Raw genomic sequence first — 20,371 nt, forward strand, 5'->3', positions numbered from 1 at the left:
AGACCAGTGGTTCTTCACGACCCCTTTGCCAACCCTCTCTCTCCAAAAATATTCACATTATAAATAATATATAAACATATTATATATAAATAAAAATGTAAATATAAAATAAATATATAAAAATAAATTTTAAAGATTTATTTTATGGCTGTTTTGCTTGCTTGTATATATCTATATCCCACATGCACATATTGCCAGTGGAAGCTGAAAAAGGGTATCAGATCCCATGGAACTGTGTGGTTGGTAATTGACATGTGGGTAATAGGAATCAAATCCTGGTCCTCTGGAAGAACAGCCAGTTTTCTTAACCACTGGGCCATCTCTCCAACTCCAATTCAACATTTTGGTTACAGTTTGTGTAAGTGTGTGTGTGTGTGTGTGTGTGTGTGTGTGTGTGTGTGTGTGTGGTTTGTATTCATGTTCATGCAAGGATATGTGCATATGTACCTGTCGAAGCCAGAAGGCAACTTTGGTATCATTTCTCAGGACAATTCATCTACCTGTTTTAAGACAGGTTCACTCTTTAGTCTGAAGTTCACCCCTGAGTAGGTTAGGTGGTTGTCCATCAAGTCCCAAGGATTTGCCTGTCTCTGCCTCCCTGGTTCTGGGATTACAAAGTCACCACCACCACACTCAGTCAGCTTTTGCTGTTTTTATCATTGGTTTTGTTTTGTTTTAACACGGGTTCTGGGAATTGAAATCTGAACACAGTCAGTAAAATGTTTGGGGCAGCTCCTCTCAGCTGTTCAATCACAATGTTGTGTCTATGATTAGGAAACTGTAACAACGAGGAATGTAACACAAACTAGGCAGTTTTGAGTTGTTTATAGAATGAAGGACTGACATTGTGCCGCCCCAAACTTCCAATCTGTTTTAGCAGATTTATCCCCAGCTCCTCTCTCCTTCTTCTAAGCTGACCCTGATGTCCAGTCACCCTGCATTAATGATCATTCCTAAAATTAACCAGGCTTCTCCAGAACTTCAAACATACTCATGGGACAGATGTATGCTGTAATCTCAATTATCTACTGCCAACCTAGAATCCTATTGAATCTGAAGTCCAGTCCAGATTTGGATTGTCTGCTGTCTAGTTAGAGGTCAAGCTGTGTTTCCTAGGCCCCAGTAATCCCAAGTTGAAACCCTTACCCCTAGTTCTCTAGAGTTTGACCTCATTTGGAAAAGATTTCATTGTAGACATAAAAGTTTGCCCTAGACTAGGTTAAGTTTCATGTGCCCGGCATCCCTACATGAAGGGGAAACTTGAACACAGAAACCCACAGAGGGAATATATCATATAAAGATGAAGGCAGAGGTAAGCTAAGGAGCACCAAGGAATTCCTACACCCATCAGAAGCTAGCAGAAGGTCATGGAAGGAATCAAACGGTTTCTTTCATTGCATTCCTCAGAAGGATCTAATCATGCTGGCAGCTTGATCTCTTCTCTGTCTTCCAGAACTACATCAACACATTTCTAGTGTTTAGGGCACCCGATTGGTTGCTGCACTGGGCAACAAATATCCTTCTCCAACGTTTCCTGTGACAATTCCATCCACACTCTCCAGAACTGGCTTCCCTTTATTTCTCTAGTACATTTTCTAAACTCGTGCAATCTTTATAGTAGCCCTGCTACTGGATTTTTAGGAAATTATTTATTTTTATCCCTATAGTATATATACTGGAGAGCATGCATTTACCTATGTATTCTTTAGGATCTTTGGTCTTCCTTCTTAGTCAATACTTTAAGCCTAGTTCTCAAGGAAACACACTAATGCAATGATTAAGGCACCAACATACCAGGTATGGACAAACACAGAGCAGGAAGGTTAAAGAAAAGGATGTGAAGCAAGGAAAACTAAAAATCAAGAATAAGATGTAACATAGAGGCATTATTTCCTGGCTGCCACCTTCTAATTTCTAAAGAGAGAAAGCAGGCTAAGTAGGCAAGTGTATCCACCTGTCACATGTGATTTCCTTCATTCAGTGCAAAGAGAAATTGTGCCCTAAAGTATTCCATGGGAAGTAGAAAGGAGGAGAATTCATGTGTTCATCTTCCTCCTGAGTCCTTTCTCTCACTGGTTAAAAAGGTCATCTCGTGAGGGAGTAGAATTAGTGCCCATCCATTATAGTTCCATTAGACAGCTTCTTCCATATGAATGCAACCAGTCAGGTGCCCTGAGCCCTGCTTCCCACACAAAGAGGGCCAGACAATACCTATATGACTGAAAAGGAATCCTAGTCAAGCATTGGGAACCTAAATGTTTTATAACGGGCAGTAAACTTGTCTGAGCTTTACTCCAAAGGGAGATGTCATCTTTTATCAAATGGACAATAACAAACCTGTCCCCTGGTCAAGAGACATTATCTTTATTTTCTGTGGTCATTAACTCCACAAGCATCATTGCAAAGTAGTCTAGGGCACACACAAGTGGTCAGTGACTCCCATTCAAAGAGATACAGAAACATGAGAACCTTACTGAACATTGTCTCCTAACACAGAGCCAATATGCTGCTACAAGGTATTGATTTCCTGACAGGGTGAAACCACAATCAATATAAAATATATTTTTTCAACAGTTGAGTCTTCCACCTATCCCACTGGAACTTGAATCCAGAGCCTCACACATGCTAAGCATGTGCTCTAATACCTGGTTTCTCTTATCCCTACAACTGAGAACATTCAGTTACAGCAGATAACAGAACACAGTATAGTGTTAGCACACCTAGTAAACAGTATATCTTGACATCAACCTAACAAAACCCAAGAACTCTTTGCTCGGTGAATTAATAGAATATTTTCAGGCCCATAAACAATTATACTCAAACAGTGCTGCCAGGTTGGAAGATGAGGTAACTGTGGATACTGGCATAGATTCAGAAAGTTGTCATAGGTTGTTGGAGTGGTTGTCTGTAACTACCGCTGAATTATTTCAAGTTGCTTCACATTTTTAATTCCTTCAAGAATATTACCAAAAGTTCTACCATTGAAAAGCATTTCACAGAAAGAAAAAGGCTAAGAGTCACCACCATAATCATTCCTACGCAGAAATTGAGTGCCCACGTGTGAATCATTAGGTTTGGTACTATGGGGGAGTAATCTAGAAAATTAGTGTACACACTATGCCTTAAAGGATTTAGGTTCAGAAAAATAAAGAGCACTTTTGTCAATACAAATGGGCATCATCAATCTGTTGAGGCCTCGAATAGAAACAAAAAGTAAAGGATGGGCAGGTTTGACCTTGACTTTGGCTAGTATGTTCTTATTCCACTTTAGATATCTGTGCTCCAAGGCCTTTGGAATTGGCCTGATAATTACATATTGGCTCCTGTGCTCTCAGTACTTTGGGTTGTGGCTGGAATTATGCCACTGGGCCTCTTTGAAGATGACAGATCGTGGGACATTCATCTTCATAAGGGCACGTGATAAACCACTACAACGTATGTATATATATACATACCCTGTTGGTTCTCCTTCTCTGAGTGAAACCTATTGAGAATCTTAAAATAATTATGACTAATATGTAAAAGAATCTGGCAGAAAAAAGTGGATAACACACACAAGTTAAAGGAGATTTCAGTAGACGTAGGAGCTATAAACAAATCTTTAAGAAGTAAAGATACAACAGAGATGAATAATTCCTTTAACATTTTACATTTTTACTGTGTGTTTGTGTATATGTGTCTGTCTGTCTGTCTGTCTAAGACCAGAAGACTCATTGTCTTCTGAGCTAGTTCCCTTGCCCAAGTATTTCTTTAGTATATCCATCAGTAGACTGACACCACCATGGAAACTATTAGTGATTTTAAACTATAGCAATAAATTTGAAAGACAATGTGAAAAGGGAGTAGAACAGAAAAAATGAGCATTTAAAAGCTGTGTGAGATAGTCAATAGTCTAACATACTAATAGATGTGTAATTGAAGTCTCCGGAGAAGAGGAAATAAAGATACATATTTAAAAAGCTAAGAGCTGATAGTTTTATAAAGCTAGACACAGATCCAAGAAGCTGAAAAGAATCTCAAGAAGGATATGAGATAGATAGATAGATAGATAGATAGATAGATAGATAATCTCTTTGACACATCATGGTCATTCCATTGAAAAATGTGAAGGAAAACAATTACACTGACAGGAACAAAGGTCTTAAAATTCCTATAAGAAAGTGCCCAAAGCTGGATGTGGTAGCTCTGTATAATTCTAATACTGAAGTCTAATGCAGAAGGATGATGAATTTGATGCTAGCCTGGACTACATAGTGAGTTTAAGGCCAGTTTGGGCTACAAAAGCCTCGTTGTCCTCACAAAAATTAAAAAAAAAAAATAGAATCAACAAATTGTTTAATTTAAAAATGTCACATATACCAAGAGAATAGATTGAAAAATAATGAGCCTGGTGTGGTGGTGCACACCTTTAATCCCAGCACTGGGGAAACAGACACCAGTGGATCTCTGTGAGGTCAAGGCTAATTTGGTCCACATGGCAAGTTCAAGGAACCAGGGCTCCTTGCTGTTTGTAGTAGTAGTAAAGAGACTGTCTCAAAAATCCAAAATGAAAAATAAAATAAAATCAAATCAAACAAATGGATTGTATTAATGGTTATAGTAATTCAAAAATTTCGTTAAGCCTCTGAGAGTACTAATAGCATTCAATGGAGTTTCCAAACACATCAGCTTCTCAGAAGGAAAATTCCTTTGAGGACACCATGAAAAAGCGAAGTCAGTCAATTTGAGTGATAATAGTAAATGAGCTAAGAAGTATTTCTCATTCTGTAACATAAGAATCTTGAAAGTGACTTTTCAAAATCAGAAAAGCAACTGTAAATTTCTTGTCACAAGCTAAAATATCAAGTTGTTTTAGACTGGATCTCATATAGATACAGTTCAGATTTTTTTTTTTTCTTGAGACAGGGTTTCTCTGTGTAACAGTTCTGGCTGTCCTGGAACTCACTTTGTAGACCACTAGGCTGGTCTCAGTGAGATCTGTAGTCTGAAAGTTTTCTCCAGTCCTGCCCAGCCCATGGTCCTGCAGGTGCTTATAAAAGCACTCAGAGGCTTAACATTATTTACGAACTGTATGGCCTATGGCAGGCTTCTTGCTAGCTAGCTCTTCTAACTTAACTCAACCCATAACTATTAATCTATGTACTACCATGTGTTCTTTACTAGTCTGTTGGCATGTTTCTCCTTGGATGTCAGACTGGCATCTCTCCAGACTCCACCTTTCTCTTTCCTGTCTCTCTCCTTGGATTTCCTGCCTGCCTCTAATCTGCCTTGCCATAGGCCAAAGCAGATTATTTATTAACCAATGGGAACAACACATATTCACAGCGTACAAAAACACAACCCCCAGCAGAGAGCTACCTGCCTCTGCCTCTCAAGTGCTGAGATTAAAGATATGTGCCACCACTGCCTGGCTTGGAATATTTATTGATGAGGAGTTTTTGTCTCCATCTTTTCTTGAAAATTTTTTAGATTTATTTTATGTGTATTACCTGCATATACATATGAGCACCATATGAGTGTAATGCCCACAGAGGCCAGAAGAGGGCATCAGACCACCCAGAACTTAAGTTACAGAAGGTTATGAACAATCAAGTGGGTGCTAGGAACCAAACCTGGGTTGTCTACAAGAGCAATAATTGCTTATCACCACTGAGCCATCTTTCCAATTCCCCCTTTTAAGACAACAGATTTGCATATATGATAAAAAAATTACTATGTATTTTTATTTTTACCCATATCTTTTGATTCCTCAGTATTGACATTTATCACATTTTCTTGACCATCAACCCTTTTCAATCTCATATATAAATATATATACGTGTATGTTATATATATATATTGTATATTATATTGCATTTTGCCATTATTGTGTCCATCTTTGTTTAAAGATATACGCCTGAATATATTCCACGATTACCAAAATAATGAAATCAACATTGCCACAGTTGTATTATTTCATCTATGAATCTTATCTAAATTTTTTTTCAATGGATGTTTCTTATAGGAGAAAACTTAAAACTTGATCTAGGTCTTACTTACATCTTGCATTTGGTTTCTATGCCCCCTTTTGGTTTGCAGTTGTTTCTGTCTTTGTCTTTCATTACCTTCAGACCATCTTCTTGCATCTTGCTCCTCCTTTGGTCTTTCTCATTGCTAGGTTCAGGGCACACATTTCTGACAGTAATACAAGTATGTGTCCTAAGTGCATTGTATCAAGAGACTCATGACTGTTCCATTATTAGCCTTATTGACTTTGTCCACTTGGTTCACAGTGTCTGCCAGATTTCTCCACTATAAAATTATAAAATTATAATTAATTAGTCTGTGTGAAGAATTAGAGATTTTTAATATCAATACTTTCCATCTATTCATGTAGTTTAGTTAGGGTTTCTATTACTGTGATGAAACATCATGACCAAAAAGCATGATAGGGAGGAAAAGGTTTATTTGGCGTACACTTACTTCCATATTGTAGTCCATCACTGAAGGAAGTCAGGACAGGAACTCAAGCAGGGCAGTAACTGATACAGAGGCCACAGAAGGGTGCTGTTATGGCTTGCTCCCCATGGCTTGCTTGGCCTGCTCTCTTATAGAACCTAGGAACATCAGCCCAGGGGTGGCCCCCCCTACAGTGAGCTGGGACCTCCCACATCAATCACTAATTATGCAAATACCCTACAGGTCTACCTATAGCCTGATCTTATTGAGGTATTTTCTCAACTGAGGATCCCTCCTCTACAGAGACCCCAGCTTGTGTTGAGTTGACATAAAACTAGCTAGCAAACCATGATGCAAATTAAACCCCATAGGAAACTTTGGACTAACGATACAACTCATTTAGTAGAATGCATGCCCTGCATACATGAGTCCTTGATTCAGTCCCCAGTGCTGGGAAAAAAAAAAAAAAAAGAAAAGCCAATCTAATTTTAGATAGATGCTTAGAATAACAATTTCACAGTTAATCACTTTCAGTAAATATACACTGAGTGATAGCTATTTATCATTCTTTGCTCTAAGGACAGGGAACACAATAGTGAACAAAATAGACAAAAATCCTTATTTCATGAAGGTTATGTTCCAGGGCATAAAATAGATAATAAATATGTAGACATGCATGCTGTGGGATGTTCTGTATGTTAAATGTGTTGCTCTGATTGGTTAATAAATAAAACACTGATTGGCCAGTAGCCAGGCAGGAAGTATAGGCGGGACAAGCAGAGAAGAGAATTCTGGGAGGTGGAAGGCTGAGGCAGAGAGACACCGCCAGCCTCTACCATGACAAGCGAGATGTAAGGTACTGGTAAGCCACGAGCCACATGGCAAAGTATAGATGAATAGAAATGGGTTAATTTAAGTTATAAGAAGTAGATAACAAGAAGCCTTCCATGGACATACAGTTTGTAAACAATATAAATCTCTGTGTGTTTACTTGGTTGGGTTTGAGCAGCTGTGTGAGAGAGATTTGTCCTGACTGTGAGCCAGGCAGGATCAGAAAAGCTCCAGCTACACACGCATGTGAAGAAAAATAAAGAATAAGGAGATGAGTAGAGCAGAAATATTAGAATTAGTATATTGAGTATGAAGACATATATCCCAGTAGCTAATGACACTCACTTCTTTCCTTTTCTCACTGCAATTGGCAGTCATACCATGGCTTGACTGTGGCTTGCTCCACTTCTCTTTCCAGCACTGGCTCTACAAAGCACATCCGTCCCATTCTTAACTCAGTGACAACAGTAAGTCATGTGAACAAATCCAAAGGCCATGGAAAGAATGATAGTACTCTCAGGGGAGGGTCGCATTGCATGTAGATAAGGATGTTGGAGCTTCACGTAGGGAAGAAATAAATGTATAGCTGGAGATGATAACACAATTCACTCTGGCATCCCGAGGGAAAAGGAGTCATATACAATGTGTTTTCCTGGGAAGATATGCGGAGTCGTTTTTTTCGGCGGGGATAGGACACAGGCCAACCTAAAGAATGATTCCACTGAAGTCCGGCTGTCTTGGTCACTGTTCTATTTTGGTGAAGAGACACCATGGCCATGGCAACTCTTATCAAGGAAAGCACTTAATGGGGGGCTTGCTTACAGTTTCAGAGGTTCAGTCCATTATCATCACGAAGGGGAGCCTGGCAGCAGGCATAGCAGGCATGGTGCTAGAGAAGGAGTTGAGAACTACATCCTGAGTCCTGATCTGCAGGCAGAGAAACTGAGACTAGGTCTGGCATGGACTTTTGAAACCTTAAAACATTCCCCCCAAGCCCTACTCCCAACCCCACACCCCATAACACACTTCCTCCAACAAGGCCACACAGCCTAATCCTTCTAATCCTATCAAAGAGTTCCACTCCCTGGTGACTAAGCATTCAAATAGATGTACCTCTAGGGTCCTTTCTTAGTCAAACCACCACATCACTTAATGAACCAATGAGCTTATTGGGGTTGCTTCCAGAAGTGTGAATGAAAAGTTACTTACAGCAGCATTGATGACCCAGAAGTAGCCACACCACAGTAAGTTCCCATCCCAGCATGAGCGAGGACTGAAGGGAACTGACTCCCTGAGTTTCTGTCTGCAGTCAACATACCTTCTAAAGTCTCTAGCAACCCATCCCACAGGCCACTGGTGGTGGAGGGCAGGAGAGAGCAGCAGGAAGGAAAGGCAGGAGGGCCTCCTCCATTCCCTCTGCGAGGGATAGCTCCATCACGGTGGCTTGCATGCCTCTGTACTGTTTTGATGCTCATGGTGTTGTTTTTCAGAATAAGAAATTTTGAATGTCACAAAGGCAACTGTGCTCCAGTGTGGCAATGTTCACCACAGTAGTTAATCTTGATCATCAGTGTGACAGGATTTATAATCACTCTAGAGACAAGCCTCTAAATACGTTTATAAGGTCATTTCTAGAGAGGTTTACCCGAATTGGGTAGTACTGTGAGAGCCAAAGTTTTTTTAAGTTTTAATTACTGTGCCTAGGAGATCCATAGAACAAAAATACCTCTAACCTGTAAGCACCCTGCCCAAGGACAGATACTTCTTGAAATGCTGGTGGATATATATATATAAAAGATAATAAGCCTCATGTTTTCCCTCCCCTAAACAAGTTTATTTGACCCAACTGCACTGGATGTGCTTGATTACATGTAGGCAGGGGAACACAGGCAGGATGTATGCTTGCCCCTGATTGGAACTGGTGGGAAATATAGTAGTCTTATGAGTTTGCTTTTATAAGCCTCAGCAAAATGTGACTCATCACCATTTTGGGGGAACCCTGAAATGGACCTGGCCAGAGTCCACCATCCTGGCCAGCATTTAATTAAATACTTGCTTCAAATTTGGCTCCAAAATTGTGATAGTGGTCTGTATTCTTGCACGATGGGATTAACAGTACCAATTCCACAGACTGTAATCTGGGAGTAAATAAAAAAGAGAAAGCTATTTGAACACCCACATTCATCTCTATCTGCTTCCTAACACAGGTGCAATGTTTTCATCCACCTATTGCTCCTGCCACTACTATAATGGGCTGTATCCTTCCAAACCATGAGCCCAAATAAGGATTGCCTTCCTTAAACAGCTTTTGTCAAACCAATGAGGAAAGTAACTAATATGGAAATATTGTAAGGAGAAATAGGAGTGTTGTGACCATGTGGTTCTTAGGCTTTTAGAACTGGTGTGTAGGAGGCATTTAAAAGAGTTTAGAGTTCTGGGCATCAGAGACCATACAGTGCTCTAAGCAGAGATTGGTGTGCCATTCTAGTAAGAATTCAGAAGAACAGAATTGTTGTAGAATATTATTTAAAGATGTGTTACATTTGTATATGCTGTGGAACATTTGTTTAATGTTGCAAAGAATTGTTGCATTCTTTTATGTTGCATTTGTTTAACTCTATGAAGCTGTGTTACTGTGCCTGTCTGAAACACCTGATGGTCTAATAAAGAGCTAAATGGCCAATATCAAGGCAAGAGAAAGGATAGGCGGGCTGGCAGGCAGAGAGAATAAATAGGAGGAGCAAGAGGAGGAGGAGGATGCTAAGGGCCAGCCATGAAGTAAGAGTGAAAGTAAGATATATAGGAATAGAGAAAGGTAAAAGCTCAGAGGCAAAAATCAGAGGGAAAAAATTCAAATTAAGGAAAGCTGGCAAGAAACAAGCCAAGCTAAGGCCGGGCTTTTATAAGTAAGAATTAGGTCTCCATGTGTGATTATTGGGGAGCTGGTGGCCTACCCCCAAAACGCCAAAAGAGTAAAAACAAGTAGCACAGAATTCTGAGAAGAATGAGGACAATGGTAGGCTCGGCTCATGGGGTTTCAAAAGGCAACACAAAACCCATTGGAAATTAGACTAGAGACAATTCATGTTTCAGTCTGGCAGAGGATCTGGGCTACATTTTGCCCATGCAAAGAAGAGTGAGTCTTGGCTAAAAAGCAGTGGGCTAGTTTGGTGGAAGATATTTGAAGACAGCATAGCACTGAGGCTATGTTATAGTCACTGCTCATTGTGCATATCCAGGTTAGCAGTGAAAGAGAAGAGAAAGCAGTGCAGGAAGAGGAGTGAGGGCAAATCCAAAGTAGTTAACAAGGTGGCTGCTGGTAGTGTGTGTGTGTGTGTGTGTGTGTGTGTTGTACAGATACAAGTGTGTGATTGTATGTACACATATGTGTAGAGGTCAGAGGATGACCTTAGGTGTTGTTCCTCAGGAATCATCCTATTTGTTTTTTAAGACAAGTTTTCTCATAGGAACCTGGGCTTACTAATTAGGCTAGGTTGTCTGGCAGTGAGTCCCCAGAGATGTGCCTGTCTTCATCTTCCCAGTGCTGGCATTATAAGTGACCCATAATTTGTATGAAGTTTATTTCCGAAAAGAAAACCATTGATTCAACAGGTAGTTTTTGAGCATCTATTGCATGTCAAACACTAGGCACTGAAGATACAGCAGAGTCTCTATTCTCGGTGTTTACATTGTGGGGAGGAGAAGACAGGATAGAAATATGTGGTCATTATGTTCAAAGAACATATAAAACATAGCAGGTAATATGAAACAAAACAGAAGCTGATATGTTTCCATTCAGAAAGTAGTTCAGCAAGGGAGGAAGGACCTATGTCAATTTCAAATATGGAAGGAAAAAGATGAAGATTTAGTATCGAGGAAAAGGTTGAGATGTTGGGGGCAGAGGACTGCTGTCCTAGTTAGCTTCCTCTTGCTGTGATAAAGACCTTGACCAAAAGCAACTTGGAGAGGAAAGGGTTTATTGGGCTTACAGATCCCAGATCACAGTCTATTGAGGGAAGCCAAGGCAGGAACTCCAGGCAGGAACCTAGAGGCAGGAACTAGAGACCATGGGGAAATGCTGCTTACTAGCTTGCTCTTCATGGCTTGTGCAACCTGCTTTCTTATGGTACCCAGGACCACCGGCCCAGGGTGGCCCCAGCCACAGTTGGCTAGGCCCTCCCACATCAATCATTAATCAAGAAAATACCCCCGCAGATTTGCTAACAGGCTATATGATGCAGACATCTTCTCAATTAAGTATCCTCTTTTCCCAAGTGACTCTAGTTTGTGTCAAGATGATGAAAAATAACCAGCATAGCCATGAGTAGAAAAATCTCTGAGATGACATTGGAATTGGGAAGAATTCTTGCTAAGCTCACTTTACAGGATTCCTGATGAAAGTATGGTAGGATGAGCAGACTCCATGGGAGATAATAGAAAATGAAGAACTGATCAGATATAGAGACAGTCAAGTATATGGATGAGATTCTCTGTAGATCAGTTCAGCGGTTTTCTTAGTACAATTGGACTCTGTAGGAATGAACAGAGACCCAAGGTAAGGACAAGCAGTCCTTAAAGAAACCTGAAAGTCTGGTAAAAGAAAGACAGGCACGATAGCACACGCCTGTAATCCCAGCCCTTAGGAGATGGAGGCAAACACCTCAGGAGCTTCAAGACTAGCCTTGGCTGGATAGCTCAAGACCAGCTTGAGCTATATATGACCCTGTTTCAAAAGAAAAGATTTGGTAATGGAAAAAAAAATCTTTAATGACAGGGGCCTTGAAGAAAAATGTGGCACAGAAAATGCGATGTTGACAGTTTGAGAAGGGGCCTGATCAATGAAGTGACATTTCAATGGGGAATTTTACAACACCAGGTGGGAGGATGTCTGGACAAAAGTATGGCAGTAACAGCTGTACAGTACTCTTGCTAAGTCCACCAAGATGCAGGAAGGAGACTGGGGTCATGTAAGTATGAGGTGACATATACTCAAAGAAATAGCTCACAGCTAGAACCTGGAAGTTTCCAAAGTCCAGGTAGGAAGTTTGGATTTGTGGTGGTAAAGCATTTTGGAACTTGTTTTTTAAAGACCAGTATTCTAGCCAAATCAAAGATACTTTCTTAACTCATCACACTTCCTGGACACATGCTGTGAGTCTTTGTGGACCAAAGACTGAGATGTAAGAACTCTATTACTGCGCTTTTTCAAAGTACTTATATTTTGCATTTCAAATATTTATTCAGTGATTTTCTATATATGTCACATGTAAGATGTTATTTCAAAAAACTTCTTTTTCTTTTTTTTTTTTTTAATTTGAAAACACCTTGGAGGATTCTGCTATGATTCTTTGGCACTAAAAAGAAAAGGGTGCCCTTTTGTCTAATAGTCACTCCCATTGGGATAAGATGGGGCCCGGGGCTGGTTGTTGCACAAATAGAATTTATACCAACAACGTTCTAATCTTACTTCCATTGTTAAATATGAATTAATTTCCAGACTGTAGAATATGATTTTCCAAGTACAAGAAGCCTGCTAGAAAAAGCAACTGAATGAATCAGCTCTCTTTATGTATTTAATTTAGAGCTGTTGAGGCTACTGTATGTGGTTGGAATCAGAAGAACCCCATAAATATTCCTAAGAACACCTAGTTGGATCAACTTAGTGAATGTGTAATTGCCTGTGAAATTCAGAGTTAAGAAAGCAAATTTAGAATCAAAGGAGATGGTTAGTCATTGTACTTTCAGTTTTTAATGTGCATTTCCAGAATAACAGGTGGTAGCTTCATTGGAGGGCTGTGGAAGGGAAATGGATCTTGGCAGATGGTCAGCAATTTGAGGTTAATGTAATATAGCTCCAGTGTAGAAATTGAGATTTTTAGTTGCAGGGAAGTGATTAGTTTTGTAGGGCTTTTTCATTTGGAGTTTGCTGCTATTTGAAGAAGAGCTTTAAGAGAATGTGTAGGTTTTTTTTTTTTTTTTTAGGCCTTGCTCAATATTTGGAATGCCAATGACATTGGCAGGAAATTACTAAAATACAAATAAGTATGGCATTAGGTTAATAATGTATCATTGTTAGTTCCCTAGTTGTAACATGTAAGATATTATCAATGGGGAGAACAGGGTGAGGAATACATTGATTAGACGAAGGACTATCTGTGCAGTGTTTTAAAATACAAATCTCAAATTACTATGAAATAAAAAAAAAATAGTATGTATAGGGATGGAGATGGTTCAGAAGTTGGGAGCATTGGTTGTTCTTGTAGAGGAATCCAGGTTCAATTCCCAACACCCACATGGCAGTTCACAACACTCAATAACTCCAGTTCCAGGAACCAGACAGCCTCTTCTGGCCTCCATAGGCACTAGTCACAAACATGGTGGACAGACACATGAGCAAAGCACTCATACACATAAAATAAAATAACCTAAAAGAATTAAAACATATATGTGTGTACTGTGGTGGTCCATACCTTTAAGCATGGCAGTCTAGAAGTTGAGACAGAACTGGTCATTTCACAGTCAGTTTGGGGTATAAGGGTTGAGAATTATTTATATAGGAATCTTCTTACATTGTATCAGAAAATAAAAGGCCCTTGTGAACTGCTGAATCTGTCAATTGCCAACACATGTTTTCTTGAAACCACGAGTTTCACATGGACTGTCTCACTGGGACCTTTTCACAAGTTACATCTCTACAGTCACTCCCAGAGAAACACAAACGGACTTTAAACATCACTATAACAATCACATTTAAAAAAAAATCATTATCCACTTCCAGGATGCAAAAAAATTCTAGGAGGATTGCTTAGAAAAGGAGAAAAGAAATATTCACAATCCATTCCTTAAGTTTTGAAATTTATTCTTCAGTGTGATATCTGCAAAAGCTATCTGGATTAAATATAATGTCGGCATCGCAATTCTCTAGTGGTTTGAGAAAACTGCAAAATGTTTGTCTTTGTCAATTGTTATCTGTGGAAGGAAATTTAGACACTATCAGAAAACTCTTTATTGTTGAGATTTTTCGCTTCTATCTTCCATCCTGGTTGGAAGCGGCAAGGGGATGATGTATGAAGCCACCCCCAGATTCCTAGCCATATTCCTGTCTTACTGACTCTTACCATTAGGTATTTGCCTTCTCTGTGAATCTGTACAGGAAAGTGTGGGAGTATCTGAAGAAACCACTCTGGGGCTGGGTATTTAGCGCAATGATTTCAATGATAGACTCTTTACCTAGCACATGCCAAAAACCTGGACTCAATCTTCAGCAGGAAAAAAAAATATTGTACACACAAAAACATTGACAGATGACACATGTGCCTGAAGATGGTGTTTCAAAAGTTCTTTTGTTGTCTCTGGTGTCAAATCCTTGTAGCATCAGCGCTGGGTAGGCTGCACTGGGTGCTAGCCAAGGATACATAGTAAGACCATGATACCTAAAGAAAACAAACAAAATCTCCTTTCCATACATTATCTACTTTGGAGGAAAAGCCATCAATCACAGACTTAGAATTCAAAATCGACACCATGTCATCACACAGATGACAGTCCAGCTCCCTAATTCCGGGAAACTTTAGTCAAATGATTTCTCTTTTTGGAGCCTATCTCAGTTTCTCATCTATAAATGAATGGACCAAGCAATCTCTCAGATCCCCTGCAATCTGAACACTGAGGTGGGGTTAGACAGAAAAATACTGGGGGGGGGGGGGGGGGGGCTTGGTTTTTTTTTTTTTTTTTTTTTTTTATTTAGGACAGAGGAGAAGATGTTCCCGCATTAATGTTTCTAGAGTCAGAAATATGAGAGCAGTAGGAATGAGTGAAAGCGGAGAAGGGGACAGAGACACAACCCAAGTCAATTTAGGTGGCTTTTTGCACTTACTGGGCAAGCAGCAAGGTAGTTGCTAGGCAACTGCATCTCTTGTACGCAAGGAGGCCCCAGCCACGGTGTCTAAGTCACTACCTGTTTTTTTTTTTTGTTGTTTGTTTGTTTTTAAGAATGGTGGCTTTTTAAAATTCATGAATTCTGTTGTCTTTAAAAGCGCATATTTTTGTAGTCAATTCTGTGCAAACTCCCTGGTTGAGGTCGGCGCATGGCAGCATTTCTTTCTCTTGTTTTCAGGCGCGCCGTGGACACCTCTTCGGCCAGGCCCCGCCGCTGCGCGTTGCCGGGCAGAACCCGACGCTTCCTGCTCGCTACTCCCAGCCCCCGCCCTCCCTGGGCTGGGCTGTGGGCCCTGGACCCCGGGTCATTGTCCGGGGCCACCATGGGCTCGGAGATGGAGCCTCTGTTCCGGGCCTGGAGCTATTTTAGACGCAGGAAGTTCCAGCTCTGCGCCGATCTATGCACGCAGATGCTGGAGAAGTCCCCTTATGACCAGGTACCTGCTGGCCCCAAGCAGTCTGTGTATTCTCTTGCTATGGCCGTGGGCTCTGGGGGACCCCTAAGTCCCCTGGGGGAGGCCTGGGAGGAGGGCCCTAGGCGAAGTTGCCTGTGTGGACTGCAGAGGCACCCGGAGCAAGACTCTGTGGAGTCCTGGATGGCTGGTCCCTGGCCTTCGCATCTCTGGGAATCCTGAGTTCTGTGCCTTGACAGCTCCTGCTGTAAACTACAGCACCCCCTTTCCAGAATTATTTGCATTTAAAGAGACTATGTTAAGTTTGTGGGGAGCTGTGATAATTCATTGGTCATTCACTGGTCAGACTTTTGACTTCGTTGATTTCTAAAAAGCAAAAAATATATGTGAACAAAGATCTGAGACGCTGCCCCCTTTAAACACAGCTATCTTTTGGTTCAGATGAAGCATGCACTCTTCCTACCTCATCCTTAGATATCTGTCCAAATGCCAAAGAGCTGTTGTTTCTGAGTCATGAGTTCAACTTGAGACAAGATACAGGATATATAGGGTATATTTATTTTTAAAGAAGCTACCTGGGCAAGAGAAACTATACTTGTAGGAGGCAAAGCTAAAGGAAATGATAGTGTTGGTTAAAAGCAAATTTAACAGTCCAGCATGAGGGTGCACTCCTGTACTCCCTGCTCTCTGGAGGTAGAGGCAAGAGGATCAGTAGTGTACAACCATCCTCGGCTAAGTAGAGAGTTCAAGGCCAGCCTGGTGAGCTCTGTGAGGACTTGCCTTTAGAAAGAGGGTAACAATGCAGTCATGTTGTAGGTAGTTAATGAAAAGGGTAATATGAACGGGAGAGGTACAATGCCATTGAGCAAGGAGCTCCTGGAAGAGAGAAGAAGACAAACGGGAGATTAAGAGCAGAACTGTGGCAATTTGGCAGTGCTTCAAGTACATGCAGTGTCCCTGCACAGTTTTGGTTCCCCCGTCTTTCCTCTAGAGGCACTGTGTTGGAGTTGTTAGGAAAAGGGGGAAATGTGGGGAGTTAGAAAAGCGAGGGCCTGAGTGTGAAGGCTGTTACTAGGCTCTGCACTCTCTGAGCCAAGGGATGGAGGTAACCTAGTGATTGCACAGGCTGTTACTAGGCTCTGCACTCTCTGAGCCAAGGGATGCAGGTAACCTAGTGATTGCACGTGACCTTCGGAACAGCCCGTCTTAGTGGTGATGCTCAGCTAGCTTCTCTTCTTGTTATTCATGCTCATTAAAGGACTGTGCGTCTGTAAACAGGTATTTTTCCAAGAGCATTGCTTGGTGAGTTAGTTCTCCAAATGCTGCTAAAGACACTTCCAGGAACAATCCAGCACATTTGGAAGCAATAAGACAGTATAAGATCTTACCTTTGTTTCCGAGGAAAGTTTGTTAAGAACTTTTCATGTACCAGACATTGTTCCAGGCACAATGGTTCTCAAGAACGTTACATGTTGTTTCCATTGAGTTGGGATGGTTTTCCACAAAACAAGATTCCCAAGAGTTGCTCACTGGAAGTTTCCTCATTAAATGCCAATGAGAGACGTAGACTCCCTTCTTAGATACTTAAGATGTGCCCCCGAAGGCCCTGAATAATTCAGAAGAAAATAAACCTGGTTTTGCCCAATTTTATTTACCAGTTTAGAAACTTACTTGAATACTGAGTTTTTTTTGCCCTTAGGGCAATTGTATTTCTTATTATCTGGAGGAGATACTGCTAGCAAAAGTGTTCTTATGAATAAGACCCTATGATCTTGAGGCCATAGTGACATTCAATACTACACCTATGAGTTGAAATTTTATTTGTGCTAGATTTTGTGATCAGGACTCTGTTCATTTCAGTGACCTTTTATAGACTACTTATGACTTCCAAGACATAAGTTCTATAAATTAAATATCCTTCTAATGCTTAAAATAACCTTGTAAATAAAATAGGTAACAAAAATAACAGGTTTGGTTCTGGGGATTTTGTTGTGCTATCTCAATTAATTGTCAACTGCTTTAGGGGTTGGTATTATTTTTCCCCATCTTACATATTCAGGACACAGAAATGTGTCCCAAACTTACAAAGCTAGCAAGCCCATTAGGCTGCCACTAAACTTTTCAAAACAACTTCTGAACTTTTCCCAGTATATTTTTCTCATGTGCCTTCTCTCCATGCCCAAGATTTTAGCTGGTGTGGGATTTTGACACATCTATGTGGTTGAATTAAAGGCTCTGATTCATCCTGAAGGAAAAAGTTCTAATTCTGATTTAGCCCATATATAATAAAGCTTATTTGACCTGGAGAGAACACAGGAGGACAAATTTCCTCCATTACTTGGTTAAGATACTGTTTTGGAAAACCAATAGCTAGAAAAGTGGTGCTTTTATTATGGTTAAGGAGGACTTTTTTCCAGGAAAAATGAGAAAACAAATTAAGTGCTTTGTTTACAGTCTCATATTTTCAGCTAAATGACATAGATGGGTCTTAGTGTGGCCTCTTATATTGATCTCATGTCTTACTCCTGGTCCTCTTGGAGGATTAAGGCTTATTTCTGAGATTGTTTTGTAAATGTGTGGTGTTGAGGATGATGATAAAGAAAACAGACACAGATTCCCACTGGGGAACGCTGCTGTTGGTACTGCAGAGTGATTAGCATGGTTAAGATCATCATGGAAAGAGATCTTGTTAGGTTCTAGCTTATTTCATCATTCTATTTCCTGAGTGTCTGTGGCAAGACTACATGATGTGATACATAATTCTTAATACATAATTCTTAATTATCGATATGAGCAAGGGTTATATTCAGTTTGGGTAAACATGTCTTAGGGTGACTGACTATTGCTATGATAAAGCACTGTGACCAAAAGCAAACTTTGGAGGAAAGGGTTTCTTTGGCTCCTGTTTGTGGTCTACCATGAAGGGAAGCCAGGGCAGGAACTCAAGGCAGGAACATGGAGGCAGGAACTGAAGCAGAAAGCATGGAGATCACTACTTGCTGGCTTGCTCCTCCTCATGGCTCTCTCAGCCTCCTTTCTTAGACCCCCTAGAACCACCCGTCCAGAGTTAGCAATGCTCACAGAGATCTGGGTCCTCTCACATCAATCATTAATCTCCTCCCCCCAACCCCCCAAAGGGGAAAATGACCCACAGGTTTGCCCACAAGCCACACTTTCCCTTGTGGTTTCCTCTTCTTAAATGACTCTAGCTAGTGTCAAGCTGACAAAACACTGGCATTTCTTGAACGTCCTCATTTCAAAATCCTTTCAATTTATTTGAATTGCCATTCCTGGACTACCATACTGATTTTAGTGTGCATGAGTTTCTTTGGAGCAGTGCCTGGATGCATAGTGGGACAAAGAAATAGCAATGCTTCTTTTTGTGTGCAAGTGGGTTCATTTTGGCAACTACCTTTCTCTCTCCTCAAACACAGTTAAGAATTTTGGTTTTTAAAAATAATATTTTTTTTTCACCTTGGGGTTTGTTTTTTTTCTTCCAGATAAATAAGAGAACTTTGCTAAAGTGATTTGCTATTTGTTACTCTTGTAAGCTGGGCCAGAGAGCTTTGAAAGAACATTTTGGTCTTCATATGTAGACCTATTGGATGAAGCCTGTCTCTAAGACTATTTCAGCTGCCTCATTTTTTTTTTCCTTTCTTAGTACTAGGGATTGAGCCTAGAACCTTGTGCATGTCCGGCAAATGCTCTTCCACTGAGTTACATCCTTTCAGCTGTTTTTATTTCCCTTTTAAGAGATTGTGAAGTAGTGTCATCAAAAATCCTTAGTGCCGTGCATTCTGTAACGGAACATTAGATTTTATTTATTTTTAGTTCTAGCCAAAGTCAGGGTATTTAGGCTGCCCGCAGAAGTATTCATAGCCGGAACAGCACATTTCTAGTTGTATTTGGCTACAGAGGGGCCAAGAATGGGGTAAATATAAGATATGTGGAGTTTGATAATGGAGAAGCATTCTTGAAGAACACGGCGTGTGAATTCTTTTACCAGACACAGTATGATTAACAGTGAGAGACAGAAGGAAGGGTCCTGGAGGATATTAAAGTTGGATCTATTAAGAATAAAGATAGAGAGATAGCGGGTTCATTTATCATGGTTTCCTCCTATTAGAAAAAGGGATGACCAATTACAGAGCGAAGCACTGTCCTTTTTTTTTTTTTTTTCCAGTTGTGACTAGAAATGTGGTGAGAAGTGATTGGATGTGAAAGGGGGGGCGTACAAAGCCACCCTCCATAGAGCAGTGTGACCTAGAGGGAGAGCTGGCTTCCTGGGCTCCTGCGGGTCACCCTGATTAGGGGACTAATCGGATTATTATCCTTTGCATTCCATATGTCAGATTAATGGCTTTCCAAACAGTGCTGAATGCGTAGTTCCTCTGTAACAACACGTTTCATGCATCATGGAACTTTGATAGGCAGTGGGTTTTTAAAGAAGACACGATGTATTCATGAACAGGGTAGGCTCCTGAAGGTGGGAATATTTGGTGTGTGTTAGGAGAGAAGAGAGTTTTCTACTTGACTTTCTCTTCTCCTGCCCCAAGTCTTCACTTACAATGATAGATGTTACAGAGAGGAAGGCAAATGATTTGAAGAGGAAAGCAGGGAACAGGTTGTCTTCAGAGAGCGTGTGAGTAGTACAATGATTTGATGAAACAACCACCCCCCAGCCAAATATGTCTTTATGTCCAATTACCTAATTTGTTTCCTGTTTGGGGCCATGGAGGCTTCCTCCTTTG

The 20,371-nt window shown here is 40.6% G+C and overlaps 1 protein-coding gene across 3 annotated transcripts in view; it reads left to right on the forward strand.

Moving 5' to 3' along the window:
• The first annotated feature begins 15,391 nt into the window (after nt 1-15,391).
• Ttc8 (tetratricopeptide repeat domain 8) overlaps nt 15,392-20,371 on the forward strand; it is a 62,358-nt gene continuing 57,378 nt past the window's right edge. Inside the window, exon 1 of one of the 3 annotated variants that reach the window (XM_036206441.1) lies at nt 15,392-15,644. In XM_036206441.1, coding sequence (XP_036062334.1) covers nt 15,531-15,644 — 114 coding nt within the window. In that variant the 5' untranslated portion in view covers nt 15,392-15,530. The remainder of the gene's footprint in view (nt 15,645-20,371) is intronic. The other 2 variants (XM_036206443.1, XM_036206442.1) reach the window with 2 other exon arrangements.

Source organism: Onychomys torridus, chromosome 14, assembly GCF_903995425.1.
Source record: "Onychomys torridus chromosome 14, mOncTor1.1, whole genome shotgun sequence".
NCBI classification, from domain to species: domain Eukaryota; kingdom Metazoa; phylum Chordata; class Mammalia; order Rodentia; family Cricetidae; genus Onychomys; species Onychomys torridus.